At 36.2% G+C, this 12584-nt stretch overlaps 1 protein-coding gene across 1 annotated transcript in view; it reads left to right on the forward strand.

Annotated features, from left to right (window-relative positions):
* Positions 1–12584, forward strand: part of DROSHA (drosha ribonuclease III) — a 94125-nt gene that overhangs the window by 9299 nt on the left and 72242 nt on the right. The window contains exons 5-9 of the mRNA XM_067567944.1: positions 1340–1494; positions 4439–4519; positions 6787–6873; positions 6979–7065; positions 12403–12474. Coding sequence (XP_067424045.1) covers positions 1340–1494; positions 4439–4519; positions 6787–6873; positions 6979–7065; positions 12403–12474 — 482 coding nt within the window. The remainder of the gene's footprint in view (positions 1–1339; positions 1495–4438; positions 4520–6786; positions 6874–6978; positions 7066–12402; positions 12475–12584) is intronic.

Consider the following 12584-nt stretch of genomic DNA (forward strand, 5'->3'; position numbering starts at 1 on the left):
AGTTAAAACTTTGTAACTGTCAAAATACAGATTGTCAACATTGCATGTCAAAATATACAAAGTAAATATCCTTAAATCAAACTCTAGTAAAGTTCTCATGCAGCATTTTTCTTCCCTTGCCTATCCCTTGATTATTATTGATGAAAATATTTTTGTCCGTTTGTATGTGTATGGTGAAATCAATATTTACCGACATTTGTAGATAAAAATTGAATACAAATGGAAAAAAAGAAAAAAAATTGTATATGGTATGTACAGGCTTGGGCCCCCAACTTGCATGCACGTACTTAGGTGTATAACTTTATGTATATGAGTAGTCCTTTGAAGTCAGTGGAACTGTGCACATGCATAAATCTAAGCATTGTGCTAAGTGGTTGCAGGTTCAGGGCATTAGAGATTTTTGAACCTGCTTTCCTGTGGAAGAAGTACAAAACAGATATACAGGCAATCTTGTTAGACTAAAAATAATCCAGAGGAGAGATATTAATATCTTGTTATATTTAATACTTTCCTTTCCAGTTTTTTCTCTTTTAACACAAAAATAGTTTTTCTTAACGGACATAAAGAAAAGGGGATAAAAGAGAGAGAGTGTAGGGGGGAAAAAGCAAACAAAAAAGGGCTTCCTGAAAATATTGGGCTAAATTCACTAAAATGTTTATTTAAATGTTTACTTTTTGTCTTAGATTTCTAATGTGTGATATTGGATTTACTGGAGATCTTTAATTTTGATAATTAAGAATAGGTTTCTGTTCCAGTAATGTTTGTTTTGAAACTCTTGGGTTAGATATTATTGTAATACAGATTGCCGAGCAATTTTTAAGTATATGGAACACTATTACCATAGCTCATGTGAACCTGAAACAACTTGCAAAGAAACAAGCTCTATTTAATTGATCCTTAATGAACACAGTCATGAATAGAGATGCAATGTACATGTATGTATTTTTTGTCTCTTTTTTTTTTTTAAGATTTTATTTGTGTGGATTATAAATTCATAGTCCTCCTCCATGCAGTCTTTTAGCTTCAAACAGTTATGTTAGGGAGTGTAGAAATTGCTCTTCTGAAACTGAATAATGGCTAACTGGTCAGCTCATTCCACTCATGTGTAAACAGATTAAATTAATGCTGACTTTTAATAATCCTAGTATTTGCTGTCACTTCTTTAATTAAAAACTTAATTGCAGTCCTCGAATTCATAAGGGCTACTCTGAATGTCATATAAACCTTTAATAATTTGCAGATCTACATGATGCTTGCTTGGATTAGAAAATGCACTATTGGGAAAAGAATGAGTGGGGGTTCTTTGCAACTAACCTTTTTATTTTTATTTTTGAATCAGAGAGCTCCAGTGAGTCTGACTGTGAGTCGGATGACAATAGCAGTTGCTCTAGCAGTTCAGATTCTGAAGTGTTTGATGTTATTGCGGAAATTAAGCGTAAAAAAGCTCACCCTGATCGTCTTCATGAGGAGCTCTGGTATAATGACCCTGGACAGGTATTGTGTGCAAAACATTCATTATGTAGCTAAAAGGCTTATTTCGGGAGCCATACAAATCTACAACTCTGATTTGTTGTAGAATATACTAGATGATACTGTTCTCTCTTGTCCAAATTGAATTTTTTTTAATCCTTTTAGGTTGTATTTTATTGTTGCTCAGAGCACATCACTTTTAATGTCAGGAGTTCAATTAAAACCCTTGCGATTCTTCACCCTGAATCATATTTGGCTGTATGTGTAAACTCTCATTGCCAGCAATGTAATGGTGCTATTCTGTTAGCCTAACAATAGAGTTACAAAGATAAATGCTGGGATGCTGGGAAAGCGACCTTGTAGATCTACTTTACAAATAAATCTCCTAAAAGCTCTTACTGCATAATGATAAATAATGCCTTAAATATGCTGTTAATGCTCCTAATTTCTGGTCTAATGGTTCTGCTGTAATTGCATGCAGATTATAGTTCTTGTTATATGTAATTGGTGAGCTCATGAAATGTTGTTTGAATATATATGTTACACAGAGATTAGGTGGTTCTTTGCAAATTTGCCATCTCCATCTTTCTTTTTTAACTCTTTTATGGTCGCTTCTTACCCTTTGTCAAATGACACTCCAGGAAACTTGTTTTCCCAGCATTTTTTTTTGAGGCATGAAATTAGAAGGCCACAAATTATAATGGCAGAAGATTCTGCAATACACCCTGTGCCGTGATAATTCAAAGGTCTGTTGATGCTTCCATTACCGGATCTTATTTGTGCTCCTAGCCTTTAAAAGACAAAATTAGAAAACTGTTGAGATATTTAACTTTGAAAATTGTGTTGTACATGTTTTGTTTGAAAAATCTAGTTTTTCAAACAAATATAATAGACTCCTCTGTATAAAATGTTTGCCAAATAGAGAGAGGTGAAGGGCCATGAAGTGAACAGTACCAGAAATACATGGTTATTTCCACAAATTTACCTATGAGTTACTACTACTTCCTAAGGGACAGCTGAAAAAGTTCTGAAAAAGTCATGATGGTCTTGCCAACTGTATACTTTTTATATCTGAGTTTTATTCAACACAGAACAATTTTATTTTAAATAGTGCGCTTTCCCATTACTTTGTTCAGTGTTGAGATGCAAAAGTGATAGGCTTATAAATGCCTTAGGTATATTTCCCAAAATATTTTACAGACCTACACTCCCACAAAACAGGAACTAACATCAAGAATGTCTTGCAAAAAACCAAACCAAGCCAAACGAGAAAACCTTACTGCCTTGTTTTACATAAACCACCCTCCCTTCTTGCCTGTTATCTAGCCCTTATTCATATCATGTTGTATCTAACATACATTACTTTCAGCCTTATTGGTGACCTAGTTTCTGTGTAAATCCCCAGGCACACACCTTTGTTTGTTTGTTATATTCAAATACAATTTAATAATAAGAGTAAAGGCCAAGATTTCAAAAGCAGCTAGTGATTTTGAGTGCCCAACGCCTGGAAGGGTCCTGATTTTCATGAAGCGTTGAACTAATTGAGTTTTTATTGTGTTATTTATCTCTCTCTTCTCTGATATGTAAGATATACAGGCAAGTAAGAAAATGTGCTTTTATCTTAGACTCGAAATGAGAATATTTTGCTAATGTTTATTTAGCACACTTGTTCTTGAAGGATCCCAAAGTGTGTGATAAACTATATAAGAGCAAAATACCACATCACTCTGATATTATGGGTGTTCAGTTAAACACTCAGAAATGAGGAAATGTGTGCAACCTCTTAAGCCCTCTTGCATGTGTGCGTTATGACAGAATCTGTGGGGAAAAGGTGAGCCAAACAGTCAATATATTAACCTTAAAGTTGGGCTGCCTTTTTTCCCCCAGGCCATATGGAGTCCAAACCCACTATGCATTGTTGGCTCCCTGTCACTGAGACACCCTAGCCTTCTGTCTGTTGGCTGAGGATGTCCCACCCACCATGGAACTCTGTTGGGACCTGCAGACGCTTCTAAAGGTAAGGTGAGTCCCATGGTGGGTTTTTATACATGATTGCAGTTTTTTGAAGTTTTAAAAATATATTTATACCTTACAGGGTATAAACTATAATAATTTAAACTTTACAAAACTGTAAAGGGGTGGAAAAAAGAGGGACTTAATTTACTTCTGTAGATTGGCTCCAGTCTCTACTGGGGTTCTGTGGTGGGTGTGACATCAAAGCCAGAAAGCATGCTAGGGTGTTGCACTAACTGGGAGTGCCTGTCTGCAGTGGGCCCAGACTTCACAGAGCCTAGAGGTAAAAAGGAGGTAAGTTTCAATTTTATATTGTGTGTAACGCTCCTCTTGACCTAATTATTTATTATATACATCCCATAGTTCAGAAATGATGAGATTTATAACAAAATCTATCCACTTTTGAAGTACTCCAGTTATGTCTCTAAAGTAAAGTACCAAATAAGGCCCCAATCCTATGAACATTTACATATCCTTAATTTTGCATCCATGAGGTGAAATCCTAACCCCATTGTTGTCAAATTCCATAGGACCAGAATTTCACCAAGTAAATTCAGTAGAACTACTTGCACATAAAATAAAGTACATAAAAATATAAAATTCAGGGTTACGGCCTTTATTGGCTACAAGTATATAGCAGATTGTTCTAACAAATAAGAAATGTAAAGTTATACATTATATGTGATAGTGCAATGGTGCTATTTTTCTAACATTGTTGTCCCTTCTTATGCTGCACAAAAAACAATTACAGTCTAATGCTGTTGTGCAGTTTCCTTATATCAGTCTATATAGACAGTTTGCCACTTAAGTGGATGTTCTAAAACCAATAAATCTTGTAAGTATGACAGGCTCTTTGAAGCATCAGCATTCATGATGTTAAAACCAAAACACTTTTCCAGACATTGTCTCTTGCCTTTTTTCAATAAAAAATGCAATCCTATTTTATTTTTGACAGATGAATGATGGACCATTGTGCAAATGCAGTGCTAAAGCCAGACGCACAGGAATAAGACACAGCATTTATCCTGGTGAAGAGGTAACTAGTTTTGAATATTGCACTTATAAATACCATATTGCCAGCAGTTGGCAGGTGCTTGTTCTGCTCTGACCTAAATTGGAGAAAGTGATTGTTTTAGAGTAAACTACTGTGTCATATTAAATCAGTCAGATTTCTTAGCACTTTTGTAATTTCACATTTAGGATGTGCTAGCTGTAATAAAATTCCACATGAAAACTAGGGAAAATAATATGCATTAGCCAATTTCTTCTTTAAAGTTTCTGAAACATACAACTATATTAATAACAAAAAAGAATGAATGACCACTGAGTCACAGATAGCAAGTGGATGCACAAGTTTATGTTTCTGCAGGTTCCTCCCCATGCAAGAGGTGTGTAAAGTGAATAAATTAGTAACTTCCTTGCTGCTATCAGCAAGGTATGCAATTGCATTAGCAAGGAAACGTGTTTCCACTGGAAACTGATAGTTGATTTGTTATGGTTTGATACTTCTTTGATTGGAAAAAAATTACTCTGACATACAAAATTGCTAATTTTCTTATGATATAGCAAACCTTCCTGTGGAAAAAAACATTGCTGAAGCTGGGTGTAAATTCATCCAGAGCTGTCTGGAGCAGAGCTCTGGTAAATACTTCAGCCCCGGTTGTCTGCTCCCCCCTAACCCCCCCAATGGGCTGAAGTGGAGCCCAGGCCCTCCCATGGAGAAGCGAGGGAGGGGAGGGGTGGTCCCAGGAAATATACTCTATGAAAATTGAAGCCCAGTGCTGAAATCTCACTCGTTTTATTTGTAGAGGTAACTGCTACATCATGGTCGTATTTCTTTATTCTCCCTCAAAATATGAGGAGCTTTAGAGCACATTAGATTTAATTTTTTTTAATAGAAGACATTTTGTGTTAGGAGAGCGTTCAAGAATCTGTTGGTTTTTTTTTTTTTAACCCTGTACTCTTGACTTAAAATGTATCTATATAGTTAAGCCCTTGTTTTATAAACTAATTGGGGACTGAGGCATTCATAAAATTGAACATTTCAAAATTACAGTATCGGTATTGTGCTTATTTTCAGTATGGTGCGTTGCATGACTTTGTTCTTGTCCTACAATAGTTGGTATAACTGGTCATTTGTGAGATTGGTATTCCTAAAATCAAGATTCTACTGCTTCAACATTTTCTCGGTGTCTGACTTTCTAAATAAAAATTAAATACAATTTTGGGTGGATTTTCTTTTAGAATTTTGTTCTCTCTAACCCCCACTTTTTTTTTTTTTAACTGTAGATGTTCCTTCTACTTTGTTGCATTTCAGGATTCATGAACATTTCTGTTACAGGGGCTTATTACCCTGTCTCAGAAAATTACTTGTAATAAAGCATTTCAGACGTGGATTAATTTTCCTCCTTCCCTCATACATCCAGTAAATTTTGTTAAAAGAGAAACACCTTTTTAGGAGGTGAAAATTTTGAAATCTGTCAGACTCACTGTGAGGAAGTAGCTGCCTCCTGAATCTGGGGATGCGAGGGATTTTGGGGGCTCATCAAAGAGACTCTCTTAACCTGGTGTGAGCCTCAGAGCAGCGAGAACCTAGCAGAACACAGAGCCTACAAGGGGTTCCTTTTGTCTAGCTGCTGTTAAGTATTTCTACCCATTAAACCTGAGAGCTTCAGAAGAACCTGAAAACATGAGTCTTGAAAACCTTCTATTCCATCAAACCACATGCAGACCTTTCTACATTGAAGCATAGCTCTTCATGTGTTTTCCATAGGAAGACATTGTGGTCTGGTAGTTAAAGCAGAACACCGGCAGACATGGGTATTTCATCCATTTCCGTTGCTGATTCCCTGTATGATGCTGGGCTAATTACTTAGTCTCTCTGGGCCTCAATTTGTCCACCTATTAAGTGAAGATACCTGCTCACCTTTGTAGTGAATTGATATTGTTTGGTGAAAAATCTAAGAGTAATCTTTATAACTTTATATCATTACATTTTAGGCAATTAATAAAAAAAAAAAGACAAACAAACAAAAAGAAAAACATCTCAACACTTAGATGTAAGAAAGGTGCAGAACAATATAGAGAATGTATGAATTGACTTATGTTTTGCCCAGAATAATAGCCCTGTAGATGTTTCTGAAGTTCAGTAAAAATGTATAATGCTACGATTTCCCTCCTCCTCCTGTTTTATTTAATTTTTTTCTACTGAACATTTCATGAATGTTAAAAGTGCTCTATTCCCTCTTTTTATCTAATTTAACTTTGACTCTCCACATAATTCGATTCATCTTTCTCTGAAAGCCTATTAAACCGTGTCGCCCCATGACCAACAATGCTGGAAGACTGTACCACTATCGAATTACAGTGTCACCTCCCACAAACTTCTTAGTAAGTACTTTATAAACAATTCCAGCCAAGAGTCCAGTTTCATTTATTTTAAAGTTGGTGTGTGTAGTGCCACTGCTATTTTAACTTTTGTTTTTGTTTTTTTAGACAGACAGGCCAACTGTTATAGAATATGATGACCATGAGTATATCTTTGAAGGGTTTTCTATGTTTGCACATGCCCCACTAACAAATGTAAGTATATTCACTGTATGCATAGTGCTTATCTAGAAGGCAGGCTATGTCTGTCCTTTTAAATAGTACTTGTATAAATCGGTGGTACCTGTGTTTTGAAAGGCTTCTTGTCAATTTCACTTGAAAGTGGGAGGGTGACATTTGTGCTGATGAGACTCAGGTTTTGTCCTGACTAATTGATGTAAGTATTCCTTTCATACCGTTATTGAGGCTGTAGTGTGCAACAGAATAATATTTTTGCATGTGTCAAGGTTTGAGAATGAAATAAACCGTGGATAACTTGTTAAAACTGTTAATTGGGTTTGAATTGGATGAACTTTTTGAGTTGAAAAAGTCAATAGAAAAGGATAACCAATCCTTTTAACTGATAAAATTGGAACAGATTAGTTCAGAACACCTAATTTAACTTCTACTGTAGTTAAGGTTTGTTATTTAAAAATTTCCTATCGTTTCCAACACCAGTTCAGCTCCCCTATCAAACTGTTAATAAAATTTTATGTTTTGGTGGGGCTATTTAGAGTCAGATATTTTGCAGCTGCAGTGGAATCCTACTCTGCATCATAAATGGGTGCCCCTGGCATCCCAGCATCCTTTTGTTTCTCAAATTCTAAGTACTTTAATCTCATAGTCCTAGAGTTCAAAGCCAGAAGGGATCACCAGAATATTTAGTCTGACCTCCTATACGTCACAGGCTACCAACGTCACTCAGCACCCACACGTGAAACCCAACAACGAAAATTAGACCTAAGTATTACAGTCATCAAGAGATTAGACTATTATGTGCCACAGACAGAGAATAGAAGGGACCAACAAGCACCAATGCCCAAGGCCCCCACAGGTGCTGGGAAGTGATTAAGTCAGGTATACGCAGATGATCCCAGCAAGTGACACATGCCCCACAACACAGAGGAAAGGGGGAAAAAAACAGTCATTGCCATTCGGTCTGGGTGGAAGAATATAAACACTTAACAGGAACTGTATGTTTACAAGAATTAATGAAAGGGATACTGTCAACTTAAAAATCACTCATCTGATTACAAATTTTATACCTATTATTGTTATAGAAACACCTGCTCTCTCCACCTGAACCTGCATGGTTCTCAGTGTAGACTGGGCCCCAAGATTATTGTAATTGAAAGGGATTAAGAAGAATGTCTTCATTTTTTTCAGTTTGCTTACTTGGTTCTTTTGACAGCTTTCTGTTTGTGATCAGTTTCAACGTTTCCTCTCTCTCTCTGTCTCTCTCTCTCATCAGCTGGTTGGTTGTTTTTCCCTGTTGTTTCACACAGGAACATGGAAGAGAAAACCATTTTAAAAAGTAGGAAAATGTGATTGTAAAACAAAAGTCATGGAGACTAGAACACAGCTATAGTGCAGTAGGCAATACATTTTAACTCATTATATTATTTCATTAGAAAAATTACCAGATTTCAAGTTGTCACTTTAGTCACAACTTGAATTTGTTTGGTCTCATTATGCAAATGAATCAACTTTTCTACATTGCAGAGTCACACATGAATAACATCATATGCCAAACCTGATTCTGGAACAATGTCTAGCTGACTTAGACAAGTGATGGTGCCTGTGAAAAGGATATCCCATTGTTCCTTGACAAAAATAAACGTGATTGGGGTTTTAGCATTCTCTAAAATCTTTTGATGGGATGGTTCTTTTAGCCTTGGGTCTACACTGCAAGTTTTTGTCAGTATAACTATGTACACGACCCTCCCGGTGTGACTCAGGGCATATCTACACTACAAAATTAAGGCGACCTAACTTACGTTGGCATACAGCTGCTGCATGTTTACACTTTGCTCCTTTTGTCAGCAGCGTGTATCCTCACCAGGCTTGAACTGATTAAGCTGTAAGTGTGGAGTATTATGGGATGGTTTCTGAAAGCCAGCAACAGTTGATGTAAATAACTCTGTGTCTACACTGACACTGTTGACCTAAACTCCATTGGTGTAGGTAGCATCTTCATTAAGTGCTACAGTGGCGCAGCTGCATCACTGCAGCACTTGAAGTGTAGACAAGCCCTTAGTTTTCAAAAACCGTTAGTCAGATAGGTTTTGACACCAGTCCCTCCATTTTCAATTTGCGGGACATGGAGCAGAAAGAAACACTTAAGCTCTTTCACTTGGGAAGATATTACAATAATGATAAAGGAACCACCTTTTCTTTAGACTATCTGTCCCCTCTTTAGAATAACTGTCCACTCTAAGTCAAGCATGGCTTGGAGAATTACAGACAAAATGTGTTACAGAAAATTCTTCCTTCAGAGGCAATGAGAATTCACACTGCCCTATCTGAGCTGATGCCTGAAGATATTCAGCCAGTTCTGTTGTGGAACTTGTGTGTTTTGGGCACAAAACTACCAGAGTCTCATTAGCAGTTCTCTTCCTGTTCCTTTGTTGCGAACTATGTGAAAATGATCAGCAACAAGTGGTAATTTTGACATGTTGCTACTCTTTATTGCAGACATATGGTCATAAAGCAATATCAGCAGGATACTAGATAGGCAAGGCCTTCACAAGGAGAATGCTTTTGCTGCATTGTAAGGCTTTTGACAGCAATTATGGGGGAATTGCCATTTCAGAGGCATTTCAGGATATGTTTGATAAATGGCAGATGGCTAAGTGTAGCATCCACATGGTGCTTTGCAAGAATAGAGATAACATAACAAAATATTTTAATGAGACAAATTTGTATAGCTGAGGAGACTTCACTCACTCACACCCTGCAGCTCTGTAACATAGCTGCATTATTAGTCGAGCTGGACAAAATATTAGGTAAAATGATATGTCAAATCGTATATGTTAAATGAATAATGCATCATTTGTGTGATGTTATTCAAGCAGCTTTATAGCATCATTATTCTTTGAATACATTATTCAACAAATAGTATTCTTTCAGATCTTTTAATTGAAGCTGTGCATGGGAAACTTGTTCATGGTTATTTGGAAGCTGGTCATCTTTTCAAGAATCCCTTTTTTTCTGTCTTTATTCTGCGCAGAATACAAAGGGAACTAGTCCTGGCTATTAAAAAGCTGATCCAGAAAGTACTGGCTTGGTCATCTTTAGACATCTGTTGGAAAATAAATAGGTTCTCACTATATTTTAAAGCACTGTTGAAATAAATGTCACTGCTTCTTTTTTCCCCAAACATTGAATAGCATGTTTTAATATCCAGATTCTTAATTTCTATCTAAAGGTATCCAGTATCAAATAAATGTGATGAAAGAGAGGATTTGTCATATTCTTAATTTTAGATTGGTAATCTGTAGCGTTTTATTTTTTCTGAATAAACAAGATCATAAGGGGAGGAACATCTACAACAATGGTCTCAATTGGGATCTTTCTAGCAACAACTATACTTAATAGATATATCCTAAAGCTTAACATCAGTGAGAGCTGTGTATTTGTTGGGGTCGGGGATTGTAAACCCCTTAGGGCCACTGTGCTGCAAGCAGATGCATGCAGACCGGAACTTGTACCTGTGACTTGAATTCAGTGTGCCTTCGTGTAGGTACAGAGATCCATTGTAGGTTCGGGGCCTTAAATTGTTTCAGTTTCTTGAATCATTGATCATTATCTCTTATATTTGCAGAAACAGTGAAAGCTTCAGTCATCTTGGCTTAAAAATGGCAAGAATTTTAGTTCTTTCATGGCTCACTAGAAAGACATGGAAATCTGTGTGTACTGGATTGCCTGTTTGTTTTTTGCACCAAAACCTTCAGAATCTAAACAGTAAAGCTGTAAGGGTATAGGTGCTAAATTTTAAGATCAGTTCTAACAACTATGAATTAAATCGATCTGTTTCTAGAGCTGGTTTTCTCAGATTGCTTTCCCATTTTAAAAAGAAAAAAAATAGAAAAGATGGGTGGAAATGGCACTAATGATGGAAAGTGTAATCTAAATATACTTTAAATATTTCAGTGCTACATGTGAATAGGTCTTAGTATGGAGTGTTACAGATCTAAAAGGAAACTTTCAAAGTATTTTTCATGATTGAAGTTAAGACTGGCTGTCCAAAAATCCCTTGAAAGCTCAAAATTGCATGTCTGCTCCCCCCAATGTATTTTTTATTATACAGGACTACCGGTTTGTTATAAAATTATTGTGATTACTGGGATATGATAGGGTTCTCTTTTTAATGAGGGGAAGGAGGGGGAAAAAAGACCTTTAAAGGGATACCCTTATCTTGAAGACCACGTTTCTATATAAAAATTCATCCCCAACACTCAAAAAAAAAAAAAAAAAATCTTTACCTATAACCAATGGAGATGACAGAAAAAATATTTTTCTCTCTTTTCAGTGTGTTTACATTGTGTGTTTGACAGCACTGTATATACAGTCAGTTGCATTTCCTGTCTTATGTGCTAGCATTATGACGTGTCTCATGTCCTGATCGGTGGAAGTTAGTGTATTTACTAGTAGCAGTAGCAGTAAAGCTGAAACTGAAGAGGCTGCAGACAAAAATGAAGATGAAGGAGAAATGGAGAGTTTGGCCCAAGCGTGTTTGGTGGTTATCTTGGGCCTGCCCACTCTCCGTTCCTGTATAGACCTATATAATAATAATCAGCAGCAGAGTAGAAAAAGTTCTGTAATATTTTGACAGGAAAATTAGAAAAAATATTTGCAAGGGATATTCTATCAAATTTTCAAGGGATATTTAATCAAATTACAATTTTTTGAAATTGGTCATTTAAAAAAATAATCAGGGTTGACATTATCCCTCTAAAAGAAGTGGCTGGTGGGGGACATGGACTTTGCAAGCTAAGGGGGAAAAAATGATTAAATATTTGGCTTACCAGACTGTACTTTAAAAGTGTTTTTAGCTCTATTTTGTATAAACCTATAAATCTGTACTGCAAGTCCCTGTGTCATGCTCCCATTACATAAACATGTGTTAAGACAATATGGCTAATAGAATTAGTAGTGGGCTAAAAATACTTTACCTCTAGGTCACTAGATCAATCTAGTACCCTCTACTATGTGCAGTAAATTCATATACAAATATAACATTTTCAAAATGGGAGAAGAGAGATCAGTTGGTTTACTGAATTTTGCTTTTGTGAAACAAAACTTAATCTCCAGTAGATGGCATTGTTTGACTAATGCTTTTCTTCAGTCCTATGTTATTTCACAAGTGGAGTTGTTATAGTCATGTATTTCTCTCTCCCTCCTGCCCCGTCTTTGTGTGAACTCACTGAGGCAACAATTTTACTAAATGCCCTTTTCATCAGATGGACATACTTAGGAAACAAAATTGTATGAGTGATGCAGTCAGTCACATATGTTCCTTCAAACTGAACCTCTGTTCTGTTTTCCTTCCAGATTCCTCTGTGTAAAGTAATCAGATTTAACATTGACTATACAATTCATTTCATTGAAGAAATGATGCCTGAGGTAAGGGGAATAATTAGTCAAGAGATCAGTTTGGGTTATGAATTGTTGTTAAGGGATTAACTCTGTAGAATATTGTCTCATGCACCCTCTAAAAGCCAGATTACATTCTG

The sequence above is a fragment of the Emydura macquarii genome, unplaced genomic scaffold (genome assembly GCF_026122565.2).
Source record: "Emydura macquarii macquarii isolate MOO-44397 ecotype Brisbane River unplaced genomic scaffold, CSIRO-AGI_Emac_v2 contig_2825, whole genome shotgun sequence".
Classification (NCBI taxonomy): domain Eukaryota; kingdom Metazoa; phylum Chordata; order Testudines; family Chelidae; genus Emydura; species Emydura macquarii.